The sequence below is a fragment of the Podarcis muralis genome, chromosome 7 (assembly GCF_964188315.1).
Source record: "Podarcis muralis chromosome 7, rPodMur119.hap1.1, whole genome shotgun sequence".
Lineage (NCBI taxonomy): Eukaryota > Metazoa > Chordata > Lepidosauria > Squamata > Lacertidae > Podarcis > Podarcis muralis.
The window spans coordinates 3,583,236-3,604,779 of record NC_135661.1 but is presented as its reverse complement, the minus strand read 5'-3'; the positions used below and the strand labels follow the sequence as shown (position 1 = coordinate 3,604,779).

The 21,544-nt window shown below is 43.5% G+C and overlaps 1 protein-coding gene across 6 annotated transcripts in view; it reads left to right on the top strand.

The window, feature by feature from the left end:
• Positions 1-20,349, top strand: part of ZMAT4 (zinc finger matrin-type 4) — a 185,910-nt gene extending 165,561 nt beyond the window's left edge. For 3 of the 6 annotated variants that reach the window (XR_003707994.2, XR_003707992.2, XR_003707991.2), the window contains 2 exons: positions 11,730-11,826; positions 18,656-20,349. Coding sequence is in view for 2 of the 6 variants with exons in the window: in XM_028741512.2 (XP_028597345.1) it covers positions 11,730-11,826; positions 19,003-19,021 (116 nt within the window). In the remaining 4 variants the exon portion in view is untranslated. The remainder of the gene's footprint in view (positions 1-11,729; positions 11,827-18,655) is intronic. The other 3 variants (XR_003707993.2, XM_028741512.2, XM_028741513.2) reach the window with 3 other exon arrangements.
• The last annotated feature ends 1,195 nt before the right edge of the window (positions 20,350-21,544 follow it).

Sequence of the window (21,544 nt, the reverse complement as noted above, 5' to 3'; positions counted from 1 at the left end):
TCTTGACTAAGCTGGCTGAGCACTGGCTAAACCATGATGGGAGATTTATGCCAGCATACAGTGGTACCTCTAGTTGTAAATTTAATTCATTCTGGAGGTCCGTTCTTAACCTGAAACTGTTCTTAACTAGAGGCGTGCTTTCGCTAATGGGGCCTCTAGCTGCTGCTGCGCCGCTGGCACACCATTTCTGTTCTCATCCTGGGGCAAAGTTCTCTACTCAAGGTAACTCTTCCACGTTAGCGGAGTTTGTAACCTGAAGCATTTGTAACCTGAGGTGTTTGTAACTTGAGGTAGCACTGTATCTCCAGCTCAGCTGGGTTTGGAGACTTATGCTGGCATAGCCCAGCTGAGACAGAGATCGACTGGATCCTAATATGCTCAGCCCAGTAGATCTGAGCTCAGAATTGGGCACTTAGACCTTCTTTTTTACCCTAATGGAAGAGATAAATGGTGGAAATGCAACAACTGTCTGAACATTAAAGCTCATGTTAAATTATTAAATGCAGTAGGACAGAAATTCTGACTTTTTAAATCTACAGAGAGATGACTAAAACAGTGTGTTACCTGCAGAAAACTTTAGAACAGTTTTGCATCCGTGTTTTGAGTATTCATGCCTAAAAGATGCCCATAGGCTCTATTTACTGCAATTCAGCAATTCACAGAATACATACAAGCTCCAGGGTCCTCTGAGTCATCTGAGACAAACCTTTAGATTAAGAAACATATGTGTAAGGCCACCTCACACTCCTGGGCAGAGTATTAACAATCACTTTTAAGGACCATTGATTCCAACAAGAGACTCAAGCAAAAGGTGTTAAAGTGTTCAACTCACGCTGGATGGTCATAGAATCATAGAATCCTAGAGTTGGACTAGACCACAAGGGCCATCGAGTCCAACCCCCTGCCAAGCAGGAAACACCATCAGAGCACTCCTGACATATGGTTGTCAAGCCTCTGCTTAAAGACCTCCAAAGAAGGAGACTCCACCACACTCCTTGGCAGCAAATTCCACTGTCGAACAGCTCTTACTGTCAGGAAGTTCTTCCTAATGTTTAGGTGGAATCTTCTTTCTTGTAGTTTGGATCCATTGCTCCGTGTCCGCTTCTCTGGAGCAGCAGAAAACAACCTTTCTCCCTCCTCTATGTGACATCCTTTTATATATTTGAACATGCCTATCATATCACCCCTTAACCTCCTCTTCTCCAGGCTAAACATGCCCAGCTCCCTTAGCCGTTCCTCATAAGGCATCGTTTCCAGGCCTTTGACCATTTTGGTTGCCCTCCTCTGGACACGTCCAGTTTGTCAGTGTCCTTCTTGAACTGTGGTTCAAGAAGCACCCCTATTTAAAAGACAACAAACCATGCTTATTTCTGATTATACAGAGGTGTGTGTTTGTGTGTACCTGTCCAAAGAATATCCTCCATTAAGCCTCCAGGAGTGCATTTGGATCGAAACTTGTGATTTTACAACAAAACACAAAAGCAGACACAGGGGAAACCTGTTATTTCTTTTTCCCACCAAAAGTGATAAATTATTTTAGCACCAGCAGTTTGCTGCAAAGGGAAGGTGTCCTGTTTGTCCGTGATATGAAATGGGGGGGGGGGAATGGGGGCATAGACGTCTGCAGGGATTTTTACAGGGTGGGGGTATTTTATTTTATTTATTTATTTATTTGAGGGAGTGGAGTAAAACACTGGAAAGGGAACAGGCTAATTTCTCACAAGAAGAGTGTTTGTATATTTTGTCTCCTATCTCAGGTTCTAAGAATGATAGAACCTTACTCTTTTTCTTTTTCTTAATGAAAGCTGGGAATCTGGGCATGAAGGTTCATTGGAGGGGGAATTGTTCCCCTTGCCCCCACTGTGAACACCCATAAATGGGGTGTCAACAGCACTAGATTGTTATAAATAAATACTGGTGGTAACAAATCCATTCAACAAACAGGTAGTTTGTTGAGTTTACAATTGTGTGTACCATTTATATTATACTGAGCTGTGGATTTGGGGAATAAAGTTTTATATCTACTATATTTTTTTTCAAAGCCATCACCTCCAGAAGATGCCCACTGAATATTCAAATCCTGGCAATTGATATTTGAAAGGCTGTCCACCGATTAAATATTTTTTATTTGATGAATCACCGACATTTTAATTGCTTTACCACGTGTTACCAAAACAATGAAGACAACCTTGGAGAGATACTGAGAAAAATATGAAACAACTTAAAATTTCGTAAGAAAAATCTAAACAGAGGTTGCTTTCAGAAACAAAAGACCTCTCCTTAATAAAGTATACTCATTCCCCAGCAGAGTAGCATACAGGTCTAAAAAAATAAACAAAAGTTCTCTGAAATGTCAGTCCCACCTATTAAAATGTGTTTTCATATATTCAAATTGTCTCCCGTGGATCAAATCAGCTTTACTTGACAAATTAAACCAATTTAACCCTGTGGCCCTCAGAAAAAGGTGACAAGGACCACCTTTTTCCTGATTGTTCTGAGGTTCTTGCTGTTTGAAGGCACCTTTGAGAGGCCTCCTTGCTCCCATCAGCACTTTCCCCCTGCATGGATTGCTCCCCACTTGTCTGGGGAGGGCAGAGCACAGGGCAAAGGCAGAAACGCTAATGTCTTCATCTCATACACCTCCAATTTTCAGAACTTGTACATGACATTCAGCCTCAAACATCACACTAGTTTGGGCCAGTATTGTTGAAACTGCTACTGGGATTGCCACCTTTGTTCAGACAAAATACAGGACAGGTCAGCAGGGATGGGGAGGATGGAGGGGCAAAACAATTTTTTTTTACCTGGTTCTAAAATGACTCCAATGACACATGTGGTTTACAGTGCTCTGTTCAATGAAAAAAATAACAAAATGACTGATTTACAAGTGTAAGAAAAATATTGCATATTATATGCATAGCTTTGTAATGCTATTTGGTTTGACCCAAACCTGGAAGGAGCAGCACTCTATTTGACTTTCCATGAGTACTTTCTGTCACTTCACTCCTGAACTAAGCAATGGTTTGTTTGTATTCTACGGGATGGTTTGTATTTCCTGCATCTTTTTTCTTGTCTGCCAACCTTTTCTTTTTATTTGTGACTATGCATGCGCAGGAAAGGTGTAGTATGGGGGTGCCAGGGGGGCTGTGGGGGGTGAACCAGTCATCCCCACACAGGTGACACCAGCTCAGCCCCTCTGTGTGCTGTGTGCTCCTTTCTGCCCACCAAGGGTTGCATCTGCCGGGCAGGCTGCCCGCTGTGCAGGCAGGCAGGTAGCTGAGTGCAGCCCCACTTTGCTCCGGTGAGGGTGGCGTCAGTCCCGCAGTGGTGGCAGCAAGGGCTGGACTGGTAGATCCCCGTCCAACGTGTGCCTGCACACCCCAGGCACGGGCAATGCTGTGTTGCTGTGCAAGTGTGTGTGTGACCAGCGGTTGTAGTTCAGAATTATTTCTGGGTTCAATGATCTTTTATTTTCTAGCTGTCATCTACAGCAACAGACTACAAAACATAGCAATGTCTGGAAAAGAAGTGAATTGAAAAGATTTTCCATATTTGAACCATATTACGCTCCCATATCTTTTCTTTCTTTCCCACTTTTGGAGGCGGCAGATATTTTTTTCAGGCTCCATCCCCGGTGGCAGCCATTTTGTAACTGGCACCCTTGGCACCTTCTCAAAATTCCAAATGTGCCCCCAGTCCCATAGCCTTTTCCTCCATGGTTTGTCTAATCTTCGCTGTCACTATTTCTTAAGATTCAGAATTCTGAACCTTCCAACATTCAGCTTCATTGCATGTCAACAAGTTCTAGTGCTATGAGAGAAGGAGGGAAACTTCCTTCATACCATGACTGTCATATCCCCTGAGCACAGGTAGGTTCATGGGGAAAAAATTGCTCCAACAAAGATGGAGAGCAAACTGAACACTTTTAAGCCTCTGCTTCCCAACCACCTCTCTCAGGTCCTTGAAGGGTCAGTGCTCTGACCTGAAGACACACAGGCCTGCAACATTCCTTGGTCTGGTGGCCTCTTTCAGGCACGGAGCAGTGATATGCCTTTGGTTTCTCAGGGGAGGGCCCCAAAGGCCCCGGTGGCACAGAAGGTTTTTGGAGATCCTTACGTCTGTATTCGGACAGGTAAAGGCTCACATCTGAATAAAAAGTAGCCTTATGAACTCTCCTTCCTTGTGTGCTCAGAAGCAGGCAACAGTTCTAAACTCCAGCATCAACCTGACAGGCCACAAAGGTTCTCAGAGATGCATGTATCCAAGCCCTTTTGAAGGCCTCCAGTGAAAGGTGTTATATAAGCACAAAGTGTTGTTATTGCTCTGCCAGAAGCAAGTGATTTCCAAAATAAAAGGTTTTGTGAACAGAGCAAATGCCCCATTTTCTGGCCTAGATCACTCCATTACCGAAAAAGAACAGGAAAAAAGTGAGATTGAAAAGCTAAATCTGAGATCTGCAATGTCAGTATCCAGAGACACTTTTAGCAGAAGACCCATGTTCTCCCAATTAAAAACAACAAAAACCAAAGAAACAAGCTGGCTGCTTAGAGCTATTAAAGTATGCAGCTATTGGGAGCAAGCAATAAATTTAATATTGGAAAATACAGGAATGAAAATGGGATTAATTATTTACTGATCATCATGGGACAAACTTTGTGGGTGCTGTAAGTAGCAGTGTAATGGAAAATGTGGAGGTTCCCCATCCCTGCTTCTAACTCCTAGTTGTTTAACAATAGCAACAACAAAACATCCTTTCCCACCCAAAATATGATTCTGGAATGGGAATCTGTATGAAATAACACTCAGGTCAAGTCACTTCTGGTACTGAGAACCAATTCCTAGTATCAGAAGCTTCTCAGAGGCACTCTTTTTTTGTTGTTGTTCAACTTGTACATAGAATCATAGAATCGTAGAGTTGGAAGGGACCCTGAGGGTCATCTAGTCCAACCCCCTGCAATGCGGGGATCTCAGCTCAAGCACCCATGTCAGGTGGCCATCCAGCCTCTGCTTAAAAACCTCCAAGAACAAGAGTCTGCCACCTCCTGAGGGAGACCATTCCATTGTCAAACAGCTCTTTTGCACTTGGCTCTGGCTGGTAAATTTTGTGGTTCTGAGGGGGAGCCTTAATTCCGCTCACTTCAATGCATCAGGCCAACCCCTCCTGGTTCTTGCTTTTTTAAGAAAAGAAAGGGGGGTATTTTTGCCTCTTTGTCTGCAAACCTGCATGCATTTCTGGCCCAAGCAAGTGAGCAAGGGTAGGATGGCAACTTGGTTGGGCTGAAGCCTCTGCCAAGGGGGAAAGAAAGAGGAGGAAGAAATAATGCCATGCACTTAAAGTGCACCATATTTTCATGCTGATTAAGAGCTGCACTCCAGGAGGTAATGCGCAGGAGATAATGGCAGCTCTTGTTTGAACAAGGAGAGTACTTAGTGCTATTCTGCTCCTATTCAGCCCCAGAGACATATCACTGCTGATGTCTCTCTGGGTCTAGATTGCAGCTCAAGTAATCCTTTTGCAGACAGAAAGGAAACGGGTATTTTGTACCCTGAAAAGCATGGTAGTGGCTGGAGGAGGAGAGGTGTGCAGAGGCCAGAGAAAGAGCTATGAGTGGAGGGGTGTCCCATTTGTTATCTCCTTGGAGCCCCTGAGAAACCAAACTGAACCTTCTGCAGCCTAGAACTGGCTCCATGTGTAATACAATATAATATAATATAATTGCTGTTTTATTGAGGGAAGGAGCAAACAGAATTTATTTAGGGTTTGCAAAATAAACCCCAAGACTGAAGCCTGTAAAAAGGAGAAACTTTCTCTCTGCAAGGCCTGCAGTTCATGAAGAGGTGAAAAGTTTGCTTTGACTGGACTCTGACCGACTGAAGACTCAGCAGTTGGCAAGGTTTAGCTGCAAGGAAGCAGCATTTGGAGTTTGTAAGAATGCTACAGGAAGGGACTAATGAGGATTTGTATGTTTTGCTTGCCAAACAGTATCTCAGCTTTGGAATGCTTTAATCTGGACAGTAATTGACATGTCCAGCCTGTTTGTGTTGTTTGAAGTACCTTATAAAGGAAGTAGAATGTCATGTCAACCTTCCTGGCAGACAGAAAATCCTGTACAGTGATACCTCAGGTTAAGAATTTAATTTGTTCTGGAGGTCCGTTCTTAACCTGATACTGTTCTTAACCTCAGGTACTACTTTAGCTAATGGGGCCTCCTGCTGCCACCGTGCGATTTCTGTTCTCATCCTGAAGCAAAGTTCTTAACCCAAGGTACTATTTCTGGGTTAGCGGAGTCTGTAACCTGAAGTGTCTGTAACCTGAAGTGTCTGTAACCTGAGGTACAGTGGTGCCTCGCAAGATGAAATTAATTCATTCCGTGAGTTTTTTCGTCTTGCGATTTTTTTCGTCTTGCGAAGCACGGTTTCGGAAAAGTTTTGGAAAAGCTTCAAAAATCACCAAAGTCTTCAAAAACCTCAAAAAAGGCTACCACACCGCGTGCTATGAGTTGCTCCTCGAAGTCAAGTCGCAACTGTATTAACGGTGTTAAGAAAAAGGAAACAAACTTGCAAGACGTTTCCGTCTTGTGAAGCAAGCCCATGGGGAAAATCGTCTTGCGAAGCAACTCAAAAAACCAAAAACACTTTCGTCTTGCGAGTTTTTTGTCTTGCGAGGCATTCGTCTTGCGAGGTACCACCGTACCACTTTACATCACTGTACCACTTTACATCTGTAACATGTCAAATGTCTCATGCATCATGTCAGTTTCTTGGCTAACAGAACATCCTGCTTCATAAATCCTGTCAAAGTTCTGGACTACAATACAATATGTTCATACATCATGCAGATTTGCTTTCTGAAAAACCTATGGTATATAAGTTTTATCTGAACTGAGATCAATACTCCAGTCTGTTTAGGACTGGGGTCTAGCTGCAGCTATAAAATAAAGTCATTTCCTTGAACCCCTGCTTTGTCTTTGTTTGACTGAAAACACCTGCTACATTATGATTCAGCAAACCTTCACTGAAGAAGAATTAATTACTAATGAATCTAATTATCCATGGATTACAACTATTAATGGAATGCAAGAGGGAAATAACAAGAACTTCATAATTTTTTATGGATCATTTGAACAAATAGACTGTGTGAAAATGTTGTGAGGATTGGTGGCATTACTTCTAAAGAGGGCACTAACTTTGGTTTACAGTGGTGCCCCGCAAGACGAACGCCTCGCAAGACGGAAAACCCGCTAGACGAAAGGGTTTTCCATTTTGGAGGCGCTTCGCAAAACGAATTTCCCTATGGGCTTCCTTCGCAAGACGAAAGCCCATAGGGAAATCTCCGGGACAGCGGGGAAGCGCAGTGCATCTTCCCCACTGTCCTCGGACCTCCTCCGAAGGCTGGCGGTGGGGCAGAGAGACCTCCTCCCGCCGCCAGGCTTCGGAAGGATGCTCCGAAGGCTGGCGGTGGGGCGGAGAGACCTCCTCCCGCCGCCAGGCTTCGGAAGGCTGCTCCGAAGCCGGGCGGTGGGGCGGAGAGACCTTCTCCCCGCGCCAGCCTTCGGATGGCTGTCCTGAAGACTTGGGGTGGGAGAAGGGTTTTCCTTCCCACCGCCAACATTCAGAATGCTGTTCGGAATGTTGGCGGTGGGGAGGAAAAACCCTCCTCCCACGCAAGCCCCGGGAACAGAGGAAAAGCGCTGCGCCCCTTCCCCTCTGTTCCCGTACCTGTCCTGAAGGCTTGCGGTGGGGGAAAAAGCCCTTCTCCGCACCACCAGCCTGGCAAGCGGTCTCCATAGGAACACATTAATTGATTTTCAATGCATTCCTATGGGAAACAGTGCTTCGCAAGACGGAAAACTCGCAAGAAGAAAAAACTTGCGGAACGAATTAATTTCGTCTTGCGAGGCACCACTGTATTATGGTTATGGTTTTGGCAAGACACCAGCTTGTTAGTAGATTGGAAAGGTTAAAAGAAGAAAATGCTGGAAGTCTTCCCAAAGCCATGGTCAGATGCCAGCTCACTTTCAGTTTGAAAAGGCAAGATGGCGTGAAGCTGTGGCATAATTGAGAATTCAGCCCTTGAAGGGGGGGGCATGAGGCTGAAGATGATTGATTGATTACAACATGAAGAGAAGGACCAATATAAACAAATATTTCACACAGTAAGTTACAGGATATAAACTCCACTTGCAAATTAATGGATATGGAATAGCTAAATACAAACGAAAGTCATCACACCAGTGACTGTTAAAATAAAGAATTAAGATCGGAACTGTGGTACTTGGATTAACTAAGAGAACTGGAGCAGGACCAAGGAATAACATCATCATCTCCTGATAATCAGAACACGGGAAGTCACCCCAAATTGTTTAATTTGGAACTGGATAATTGGCTCTTTTAATTGTATTGTGATTTGATATTGTATTAATGTGGCTTATATTGGATTGCTATTAATGAAAAATTAATAAAAAATTATTTAACAAATAAAACTGTCTCCATGTGGGGTGCAACTGAACTGTTGGGAAAAGCCACTTCCGACATAAGGAGGAAGTGGTGGTGCGGGCTCACGCCCCCAACACACGCGCGGAGGCTGGCTTCAGCCCCTGTGCGAACAGGGGAATCTTCGGGGCCGCGTCATCCCCTGAGCCAGCCAATCAGCTGGCTCTGGGGGCATGGCTTGCCTCATTTAAGGCAAGTACGGCCCCGGGATCTCCCTCTTTGGGTCTGCTCAGCTGGTAAGGTTTTCCCACCTGCTCACCCTCTAAGGTTCCCCTTTCGACCTTGCTATGGACCTTGGTTGGTTGCCATTAAGGGGCCTGGTAGGAAATTTTTCCACTTGGCAAATTAGCACAGGCCATTTGGTTTTTCACCTACCTCGTAGCAAATCGTCACAACTCACTTGGTCTTGGCGATTAGGCATTGGTAGGGGTATTGTTATGCAGATCTGTTGGGGGGGAGGAGTGCCATCATCTCCCCCAAATATTGAAGAGTAGTCCGGTAAAGGATTCCGGGGGGCGTGGCCTCGTCCGAAGCCTATGGAGGCCAGGGTCTAAAGTGCGCCCCCGAGCAGTGACCCTGGGGGAGTCCCTAGTTGATGTGCATCAGCAGGGCTCCACCTGCTGGTGTTAACCCTTCCCGGTCTTCAAGCAAGCAGGCTGAAGCTGGGTAGTCTGATAGGACCAATGCCTAAGCCAATACCACTCTTTACCTGTAACCAATAAAGTTGTGGCCTAATTTCGCCCATTAACCTTAAATATCTGTGTCACGTGTCTTTATTTCTATTGGTGGGAGGTGGGAACTCGCCATGCAACTGAGGAAGCTGCATCCACTTGGGTACCAGTCAATTAAAAACAAACCTATGTAGGTGATGTCAGCAGGTTTCAGGAACTTCCTTCATTGTGAGATTTGGGGGGTGATTTGTGAGTTTGTTTGGGCCCTCAGTGAGAGCCAGCATGGAGGCATGGAGGCCTGAAAGCCAGGATGCTGAGGGGTGATGAGTGGAGAGACACTTAAGCAGTAGAAGGAAATGTTATATACAGATTGATTTATTAGTAATTTGTGTTAAATGTTTTATTTTTTTGTAACATTCATTATTTTGGTTGTCTATTGTTGATTTAGTTTTCTGTACTCCACTTAGAGATGTAGAAATTATCTTAATAAATAAAATAAAAAGTAAGGTTTTTCCAGTCCAATTGGAAATGTTGGGGTTTTTTGGGACTCCAGTTTTGTCTCTGCCCACCAGAACCATGTGGCCCCTGGAAGGCTGCTCAGAAAGGAATATGGTCCTTCAGGTGAAAAAGGTTCCCCATCCCTAACACAATTCATTATTTAAACCATTAGTTGTGATAATACTGTTACATGCTACCCATCCCCCTGAGCAGTGAGGGTGTGGCTTGCTGCTGAGTTTTGATTTCATGGAGTGAGAAAACAGTGGAGACTTGTGGTGCTTTATAATATCTGGTTTATGTACAATCAGAGGTGCAGAGCACCGTGGAAGCAAGTAGACATCTATGGCAGGTAGCAAAATAACTGTTTCGGCAAGCAAGCAGCACTGGGCTTTATATTGTCAAAACCAACTCCAGCAGAAAATTCTGCCTCTGTCTGCATCTCTCTGTCTCTGTCCAAATTCATAGTTGTCACTTTCCCTCCGGGTTGGACCAATCCCCCCCCTCCCTCCAGTTTTGTGAAAATAGTCTCCCTGTGGAAATGTGTGTGTTATCTTGCTATTTTCTACTGCTTTTTGGAGGTGAGAGAAATTTCCCCAAAGATTTTGGGAGGCAGTTATTGCTGATCTTACAGGTCTCCCCAGAAGGTGTGATCAAGAGATGCTGCAGAGAGAGCCTCACATTACTAACTGCATTTATTGGGATCCCTTGGGAGCAACATAATGTGGCATCACTCAAGGGATGCAAGAAGGTGTCATTTTCCATCCCACCTTGTGTCACATGAAGCACTGTTTCCATTCCACTGTCCTTTGTTTTCTGCCAAAAACAACATTATTTGTCTCACTGTCTGCTGTGACAAAATTGCACAAATTATATTGGCATTCCACCCCATTAATTTCAATGCAAATGATGCAATCCAGTGGGGGGGGGAATCAATGACATATCATTTGTGGAATGAAAACAGCAGCTGGATTGATTCCCATTCTGGACATGGGATGAAGAAACCATTTCTACTCCCTTTTCCATTTTTGGTAATGTTCTCCCACATCCCTACATCAGTCCCCATGGTGTTCCATGAAGTGTGACCTATGGGAAGCTGCAGAGAGAACATTCATTATCCTGTGAGAAGCTTTTTCAAAAGTTGAAATAGCAAGGGAGGAAAACAAAAGCCTTAGCCACCTCCTACAGTTAAGTCAGGATAACAGCATTCTCCCCCCCCCCCCTCCTCAAAAAATAAATAAATCTGGAGGGTTTCATTGCATTCTTGTTAATTTCACAAACGGTCAAAAAAGAAATTTCAAAATGTTTGCACAGCTCTGTTTTTACAGACTGGACAGAGATGTCAGACCATTAAGGAATATTAACATTCCTTTGTTAAGTAGCTGACCAGACAAGAGTTTGTCAGGTGATATCATTCCAGTATGTGAATTCATGCTAATAAACGCAGCCAAATTTCTAATAATAACATGTATTATAATGCAGCGTCCAAAATGAATTTTCTGAGCATGTGCAAATGGACACTATTCCCTGCTTTTCAGACCTATATACAAGTGAATGGTGACAATTTAGGTGACTGTCAACATTTACTTCTGAATCTTGCCAGTTTTTAGACATTTACAAAATTTGTCTGGGATTGTCACCAAATTCAGGCATTCACTGTAACATATGTTAAGCTGATAATGGCTGCAGAACCATCTGTTGCAGCAATGGGGAGACATAATGTAAGATTATACATTTTGGGAATCATCAGTCACAACTGAGCACCATTAAGCTTCAATGGAAGGATTTAAGTATGAGAGCAGTGGGATATAAAACTCGGGATGTGCGATGTGTTTGGTCAAATCATGAACCAAATCAGGTCAATTTGTGTCATATACAGATCAATCTGAAGATCCTAAAAATTAGCAAAGGGCAGATTGGCTTGTTCTGAATGTATTTGCAGAGGTTTGTGCAGATCTGTAGCTCAAAATAGCCGCTCAGAGAGCCAGACAAAGAGTGTGTGCAAAATGTTGCCATAATTCACTGTGAGTATAACACAGTGCAACTAATTCTGATGCATTCTGTCCACAGGTCTTAAGCGGAGCTATACTTGTAACATCTGCAATGTCACTCTAAACTCTATAGAACAGTATCACGCACACCTGAAGGGGTCCAAACATCAGACCAAGTGAGTAACCCTTTGTTGGCTGGCTGGCTGGCTGGGTGTGACATTTTGGTGAGTAAGTCTGAGAGAGGGGGCATAAGCGCACTGCCCTCCCCCCATCTTCAATCAGATCTATTTTGAAAATTAGGGTTGTGCCCTTGACTTTTGAGTATGATCATAATGGAGAGACAGGCACGGAGGAAAGTTTTTGGATTGCATTCTCAAATACAGGAAACCTAAGATGGGTTTTCCTATCAAGAGAGAGATTTAGACATTTAAAAACAGGAATGTAGACAGCTGCGCAAGTTGGCTTCCACTGCATTTAGAGATTTGAACCCAAGGGAAATCTGGGAACAAAACAAAAGCATGCATTTTTTGAGAATATCTCAAAACATGTTGGGAACCAATTTCCTTGTTAACCTGTCTTTTCACTTTTCCTGTAGTTCTATTTTGATCCTCTCTCTTGCATGAGTGAGAGAGGTTTCGAACTGCTACATGGTGTAGCTCTCCTGGAATCACTTCAGAATGTAGCGGAAAGCAGCCATGTACTCGGAAGCTTTCTTTCTTCATAATGCCAGGCACATGGGAGAGAAGGCACATGGGAGAGAATGCCAATGTCTTTCTTCTTGACATGCTAACTTGTCACAGACAGAAAGGCTGTGGGAAGGGTTGTTGCCAAAACATTAGAGCTATGTGTAAGCAGCATCTCAAAAGTTATCCACCCTGTTGGTGTCAGAGAAATCAGGAGGATCATTTCACTAAATTTCTCCAGGGGGAGAAGAGAAATACTCTAGCAGTTGCTCAGGGGTGGAGTTCACCATTAGAAAATGCCATAGCACAGCTTCTTTTTAATATAAGGTTTTATTTTTAAGAGCACAAGCTTCATTTGTCCAGTGAGTTTCTGGGCCCAATTCAAGTCATTAGTAAAGGTAAAGGTAAAGGGACCCCTGACCATTAGATCCAGTCGTGACTGACTCTGGGGTGGGGCACTCATCTCGCTTTATTAGCCGAGGGAGCCGGCGTACAGCTTCCGGGTCATGTGGCCAGTATGACTAAGCCGCTTCTGGCGAACCAGAGCAGCGCACGGAAATGCTGTTTACCTTCCCGCCGGAGCGGTACCTATTTATCTACTTGCACTTTGACGTGCTGTCAAACTGCTAGGTTCACCCTGTCGCGGGGATTCGAACCACCGACCTTCTGATCGGCAAGTCCTAGGCTCTGTGGTTTAACCCACAGCGCCACCCGCGTCCCAAGTCATTAGTACTTGCATGCAAACTCCAAAATAGCATGGAATCCAGGTACCTAAAAGATTGCCTCCCCCAGTATCAACCATCTTGGACCGTATGGCCGGCAGATGAGCCTCTGTTGGCAGTCGTGTCACTTGGGACTCAGCTATACAGCTGCAAATAAAACATTTAAATGTGTTTTAAGTGCGATATATATTGTGACACTAGATTGCCTTATGGAAAATTCAATGTATTTTTTAAAAACGCTTTTTAAAAAGCATTTTCAGAATAGTTTTTATATGTGTGTAGATTCCACCTTAGTGTTGTCCAGTTGGTGCTGACCCATGAATGGGCCTTAGGGCTCTTAGTGGTCCCCTGATTACGGAACGCCCCTCATGGTGAGGTACATCTGTCCCTTCATTATTAGCATTCAGGGGCATTTATAAATGTCCTCGATGGTTGTTCATTTGATGGCTAAAATATGCAATTTCTGGCAACCTGTTTCCAAAGATTAGGCCATTCTTAAATGTTTTTAAATGTTTTAAAGTTTTGATTTAGTTTATTTTTACTGAAATGATGATGATCCAGTGCTAAAGATTGAGTTTCCCTGGGGGAAAGAGGCAGGTCAAATGGAGGTGTGTATAAGCCCTCAGTGCTGCTCTGGTTTTAATTTCAGTTGGAAATTTGGATTACCAAATACCTGGTGGAAAGCCATACATGTGCTATATACTTTTATTGTTCATTTATTTATTTTTCTCTGCTGTTAAAACCCTGCAATTGTGCAATGATGAAATTTGGGCTCGTCCCCTAAGCTTGTGTGTGTGTACAGGTATCAGGAGATGGAAATTTCTATGGTCTCTTTGGCTCTTCATGAAAACTTAAAGAGAACTTTGAAATAACAGTTTTATGTTCTCCCCCCCGCCCCAATTTGTAAAATCCCACTATTTCACTGTTTAATCAGCTGACCATTTTAAGTCAGCCCCCGTGGGTTTTTCAGGGAGCATGAAGCAGGTGTTCCCAGCATGGCCTGGACTGCCATGGCAGGATCCTTCACCCTCCACACCCCACACCCCGGGGCACATGCACACCCCCCAGACGCACGTTCCCACTCCGAGGGCCGTGAGTTGACGCAACACCACTGAGCTCCACTTCTGCTGAAGGTTTCCCACTTTGCCTTTGGCAAAGGAAAACATCACATGCGCCAATCATCTTCCCTTTCTGCTCTCTTGCAAAGAAAGAACCTTTCTTTTCTTAGCATGTTCTATATTTTTTCACTTGCAATTTCCTCTGCACACCTCACCTTTCCTCAGCATCTATGAATATGAAAGGCCTTGACTAGACCCCCCTCACTGCATTTTTATTCCTTCCATTCTTCAGACAATGCAAACGATTTCTCTCTCAGCTTTTTTGCCTCTGAGCCAAAGTAGCAGTGACTGTTCTGTTAAGTGGAAGTTGACCTTCACTTCAAAGAGATTTATAAAAAGTTAGCCTGCCTTAAATTGGATTTCTGGACATGAATGTGGACAGGGTTTAAAAAATGAAGAAATCTGAGCTATTATGACCCCCTTCCCTAGCCACTATACTGGTTACATAATTTGTTCCGGAGGTCCGTTCTTAACCTGAAACTGTTCTTAACCTGAAGCACCACTTTAGCTAATGGGGCCTCCCGCTGCTGCCGTGCCACCACTGCACGATTTCTGTTCTCATCCTGAAGCAAAGTTCTTAACCCGAGGTACTATTTCTGGGTTAGCGGAGTCTGTAACCTGAATTGTATGTAACCCGAGGTACCACTGTATCTGCCTGCTGGTTGTGGAGAAGGGGCAATATGAAGAAAGCCCCTGATGATTCTACCATGTTGTAGAAGGTGGTCCTTCCAGTGTCTGGGCCCCAAGCTGTTGGGGGCTTAATTGACGTAATCACCAGCACTTTGATTTGTGCCCGGAAACAGACCTCGACCATTATTTTGTTGTTGTTTAGTCGTGTCTGACTCTTCGTGACCCCATGGACCAGAGCACGCCAGGCACTCCTGTCATACACTGCCTCCCACAGTTTGGTCAGACTCATGTTCGTAGCTTCAAGAACACTGTCCAACCATCTCGTTCTCTGTCGTCCCCTTCTCCTTGTGCCCTCAGTCTTTCCCAACATCAGGGGCTTTTCAAGGGAGTCTTCTCTTCTTATGTGGTGGCCAAAGTATTCTCTTCTTATGTGGTGGCCAAAGTATTGGAGCCTCAGTGTAAGGAGTATGTACAGGAGCCAGCCCTGTGACTGGTAGGGCCTTGCAGGTCTGGGGCTTTCCTGAGTTTGGCCTGGAAGGGCAAGGTGCGGCCGCACAAGGTGAGGCTTGACAGAAGACTCGTAGTACCTGGTGGCAAGGGCCGGGAGGGGTATATAAGACCAGCATTTCCCTCTGGCTCTTTACCACAGCAACACACTACCCACCTAGCTGTGCTTCGGCTTCCTGACTCTTGGACCCTTGGCTTCCTGACTCTGGACTGTGGTGCACGGGACCTGGGGCCGGACCCCGCACACCACCGCTGTGGTGATAGTTCTTCCCCTTCACATTTTATCCTTACAACAAGCCTAAGAGACAGAGACTGGCCCAAGCTCACCCAATGAGCATCATGGCTCCCACATCCTAGGCCAGCACCCTGAGCCCATGGCACCACTGCTAAGAGCTTCTGGGATTTAGCTTTGATTTCTCCAAAGTCGGCTCCACTAAACAGAAAAAAAGAGTGGGGGGATGCTATTCCTTAACTCACCCCCCAGATTTTTAAATTTGCTGTCAAGCACAGTGTTCTCTCAGCTTCCCCAATATACCTTTACAAGGGCCACTAAAATCGAATGTCTTCATTGTCTGCTTTTATGACCCTGCATTTCCAGGCAGACAATGTTTTCCTCCATTGCATTCATCTTCATTCGCCTTTAAAGTAAAAATCCCACATAATCAAAATATATTCCTGAGAGATGTTCAAGTTACTCTCCCCAGTTAGATTTCCATAAAACTTAAGGAAATTTTGTTAAGCACCAAAGCAATAAAGCACATCTGCCCCATTTTTTCTAAAAAATTATTATTTTGGGGGGTAATTTGAATTGCTGCAGCATTTATTAATAGCCACAAGTTTATTCTATGAGCTTCATGCTTCATGCAGAGAACTGACTAATATATGAAAAAGAGGTCTGTAGTGCAATAATAACTCTAGCAGATGAATAATTATAAAAGCTAATTGGGATTTAAAGGCACTTTAATTTAATACTTCTGTGCTGCTAGAAAGAGGCTGGAATAGTTCCATCATGATGAGATTTAAAGTTCTCATCTTTCTTTTTTGTTGAAAGGGGGAAATAGTTATCTTGATTTGTTTAAGTATTTTGATCACATTTTGAAAATCACTGAATCTGTAATGGATTTCAGGGGCATATATATTATAGTGATGGAATGACTTTTGCACCCAAAAGAAAACATTTGTTCTCTCACTGTTAGTTGTTTAGATGCTCTCCTGTGGTTTTTGGGAGGGCATCCCAGCCACCAGGTAGAGTGGGTCTCCCCCTCCAACCTCAGAGAAGATGTTCACAGATGATGTTCATGTCCAGCATCACCAACTACACCACCTGCCCTACACCAATCTGCCATCTGTGGTCCAACAGTGGCACCATCAAGAAGAAAGCATTCATTGGATCCTCCCATTCACCAGACACACACACCAAGAATGGGGGGAAAGTGCATCAGCATTGGCGTGCCAATTGTTCTTCCCATTGCAACCAGTGGGAGGGGGAAACTGGGACAGAAAGCACCAGAGAAAAGAAGAATAGACAAAATAATGAACCCCACAGAAGGAACAATATAGAGAACAGCCTTGTGTTGAGCCAGACCACTGGTTCATACAGCTCACTATTTTCCACACTGGCAGTGGCTCTCCAGGGTGTCCTCTGGGGACTGTGCCTGGGACCTTCTGCTCTACACAGAGCTACTCTGGCCCTTCTGTCCTGCTGGTGCAAAACCAGCAGAGCACAGAATTTATTTTTTGCTTGCCTTTATGCCTCACCTTTTCCTTCAAGGATCTCAGGCTGGCTCCTCATTTAATCCTTTGAGGGAGGTTGGGCTGAGAGGCAGTGACTGACCCAAGGCCACCCAGTGAACTTCATGGCTGAGGAAGGATTGGAACCCTGGTTACCCACGTCCTAATTCAACCCTCTAGGAATTGGGCAGTTCACCTGCCTGAGATTCTATTTCTCCAAATATATTTGTGTGTAATTTTTGCAAATTAATTTCCCCCTATATATGCATTTTTGCATGTTATTTTCACTAATATAGACATTTTTGTAGACACTTTACCCTAGCATATGCATTTTTTTTTTTTTGAGGTTACTTGGCTGGAAAACTGAATTGCAAAATTGGAAGAAGTGTGAATTTTGAAGGATAGCCGTGTTTCTGTTTTCATATTGTTTTGTAAAGTGCATTCATCTTTAAATGCCTACTTGCACCAGGCACCAGCCATTTTGCTCACGTGTTGGTTCCTGGCCCCTGTGCGGGTCGGCAGTGTGTGCCTAAGCCTGCTCTGCCCTGGTAGCATCCCACCCTCTTTCCGCCCCCATTCCTCCCTCTTCTGGATCCAAAAGGACCTGTGCATTGGCAGTCACATGTCAATTGGATGCGCCTAAAATGTACTCATTTCTCCCCCAGTCTCAGGCTGCATTCAGTCTTCACATGCACATGGGGAAAGGGAAAATCAACAACAAAGAAACAGTCTTTGTGATTGTGTTGTGCCTATGGTTGCATCAAGTCTCTTTTTTTGGTGTGGTGCAGGAGCTGAATGACATGGCCCCCAAACAATCTTGATAACTATATGTACAATGACACCAAGACCTACATGCAATCCTACATGTGACCTCATTGAGGTTGCTCTTTTATTTACTCCTCTTTTTTGCAGTGTTTTGTTAAAGTGCAGTGGGAAGATACAAACAGGCAGGAAACATTGAAATGGTCCAGCAAGCTGTTTATGCCATAACACTGGAGTTAATTTGAGATTTTAAAAGGAAATTTTGCAGGGGGGGGGGGGGTTGGTGGTCACGTGGCTAAAAGTCCTGCAGTCAAGGAACCTGAATGGAAAGGGCATTTTGAAGATGTTGGACCCCCATCCCCAGGTAATTTGAACATTTAATATGCCAGTTCTCCCCCTCACCAGGGGAGTGAAGCATTTCACAAAAACAGTGTGTGGGCTTTGCCACAGCATGGCCACTAAGCTTATCATTTGGTTAGGTTTGTGAAATGTGTACCTCACTTCCCACTAAGTAAGTCCCAAAGCAATTTAGAACAAAAAATGTCAATGTCAATAAAATGTCAATGTCAATAAAACCACAGAAACATGAGTGAAAGCGGATTTAACTATGCAATAATATATATATTATGGTGCTCCCCAAAACTCTGGAAAACAAACAGCTCTCAATAACCAAAATGATGACATGGTTGGCGCCAGGTTAACCTCCCTGGAGAGAGCATCCCATAAAAAAGGGGCTACTACAGATAAGGCCTGTTCTTTGGCCCACCTCTCTCCAGAGAGCCCTCAAATTTTGTGCTTTCATTCCTGTTGCAAATGAGTAAGAAGCTTCTTCCTCCCCCTTTTTTTTTGCAGCCTGAAGAACCAGTAGGAGGTCCTCCAAGACAGTGACATTTTACCACCACAGTTTCTTCTCCAAAGAAGAGCTATGTTGACTATGGCTAGGAGGCTTTCTGGGACAATGAGCACTTCCTGTGTGGCATCATTAATGTGTAGCTAATCTTTGCTTTGGACAATGAATGGTTTTTAATTTTATTTTTATTTTGTGGTGCATAACAAGATTCAGATGGATTTTTTTACCCCTGCAAATAAGTCTATATATATTCAACATGAAATCAAGAGAGTATGTTTAAAAATGTAAAATATATCTTCAGAGACCATTGGAATAAAATATTTTTTTCTTTTTTCATATTTATTCTTAGATTTCTTCAGAGAGTATAAGATCCTATTAAATAGTCCATGATTGTGATGTAAGTAACGAGTCTTCAGCAAGAAATAAACATGATGTCTTCACCACATTCTGCATACTTCTTGTCATCTGCACTGAGAGGGGGAGAAAAAAATGGCTCTTGACCTTTGGAATGTAGACTGGAGACAGGTAGAAAAGATTTGGAAGTAGATGGAGAGAAGCATCACTTCCTGTAGTACATACTGGAGTCATGCCCTCTGGTGTCCTTCTAGAAGTTGTTGGACTTCAACTTCCATCAGTCCCAGGCAGCATGACGAACCATCATCAGGTATGATGGAAAATTCAATCCAACAACATCTGGAAAACCACAGCTTTGCCATCCCTATCAGCCCCCTGCTCCCCCCGAAACACTGTGACTTCTGGTCAAACAGGATACCTACTTACACTTTTTCCATCGAAAACAGAAATAGGAGTGGAAATGGCTGAGGTTTGCTTATTTGCTCCGTGAATGGGAATCTAATCTGTCCATACAGTCGTTCTCTGCTTCTGTTGTTGCTTTCAGCCCACAAACAATATATGCAGTAACTGATTATGCACACTGCTTTGTGTTTCCTTTGCATTGAGTTTAATGGAGTGGAATGATTTAATGACAATATAACTTAACTACATGATTAAGTAAGTTATGTGATTTTGCCACAGCAGCAGTGAGATGAAGAACTAAGTTTCTGGCAAAAGACAAACTGCAGCAGAACGGAAACACTGCTGCATGTGACAAATACAGTGCAAAACAGAAAACAATGCATTCTTACATCACTAAGCAGTGGTGAACCTGGGATGTGTGTACACTATATGAGCAATGCCCCCATTTCTCAAACCTTCAAACCTTTTTTAAAGGTATTTATTACCTTTCTCCAGGGGGTGCACTTACAGACTCCTCCAGAATTTTGCACAGCAATGGAAACAACCACCACATAACAATTGCTAGCAGTTAGGGATGCAAGATGCCTAGCCAGCCCCTGAGAAATGTCAATAGACATTGAAACTCTCTTGGCTTCTTTTGAGCTTCTCAGATGTTTCACCTAAGTAGTGACAAGAGACTTATTTGCCACATGAGGCAACATTGTGCTACTCTCCATATAGCCAGCTGTTTCCAGAACAGACTCAGAACTTACTAGAGCCAGTGAGATCTGGATTTATTGTTGAAACAATACCACTCTGGACTCTGGACCCTGGACTCTGGTCTAGATTCTGGCAAAAGCAGAACTCTCCACATCTCTATCTTCAAGCAATGCAATATGAAATACTGTAAATGTTCTGGAATTTTGCATAATTTATAAATGCAGACATATATTCCAATTTGCTTGATTCTCCTGTAATCATTAACTGAGTTGTGGTTACGAAGGAAGGAGACTTTAGGGTCAAGGGCCCTCTGCCACCTTCTTTTGGAATTTAGAGAATTGATGGGTTACGATGTGCTTCAATGGTTGTCCTAATTAAAAAAAATCAGCAGACAAGGTCACAAGGAACCCAAAAAGCCATGGAAATTTTTTAAAAAATGTTTTATATTGAACATTTTGACAGAGCAATCCTAATTATAGAAAGCTGTCATAACTGATGCCAGTTTAAGTTCTCTGTTTGGGAGGAATTTGACACACCACCATTTTTGCTAACTTCTTCCACTGGGTTGCTAGGTCACATGTAAATTCCTGCCAGCTGAACAAGGGACACAGGCAGGAAAGCCCAAGAGACCAAGATCCACCAAATCCAAGCTCATCTTGGCAGATCTTCGGTTTGAATTGGGCTGTGAAATGAACATGTTTTACATACATACATAGATAGAGATATATCAACAAGCAGAAATGATTGCCACAATTGCATAACAATTACAATTTATCTAAATGCCTGAAATATTGGATCTCCAGATGCAACTGTTCAACTTATGTGTTTTCATTGCTCTTGGGAGTTCTTGTGACTTTGTATATTGCTTTTCTTACTCTTAGGGACCTGCTTTGTTTTAGTTGCCTTTCTAATAAGGCAGCTGCTTTCCATGAAACAAGGGGATGCTCAGAATTTCACTGTAATATCCCAGTGCTTTCATCCTTGCAGGCATAACAGGCTTCTGAAAGTGAGAGCAATTGTGTGGAGGGGTTTTTTTAAAAGCACTTAACCTAGGGGGAAATGCAAGAACATCTGTACTTCAAAAGCAGGTAACATTAAGCAGTGGAGTCTCCTCCATCCCAAGGATAAGGTGCCAGATTTTAAACAGTCCATTTAAAACTTTAAATGAGTACAGCACACTTAAAAAGAAAACATTCTGGACACATGTTTTTAAACCCATTTAAGAACTTCTGGCAGCAAGGGAGACATAACATGAAAAATTAAAATCAGGATTGCTGCCAATGTTTCTACTTGTACAGTGATTGCCAATGCCATCCAAGGGAAGTGAACTTATTAGACCTGCTCAACTTTGCTGAATGCTTTGTTGGAGGCACCAAAGCAAAAGCAGTCAGGTTCTATCACAACATACAACAAACTCCCCTCATTGCCCAGAGCAA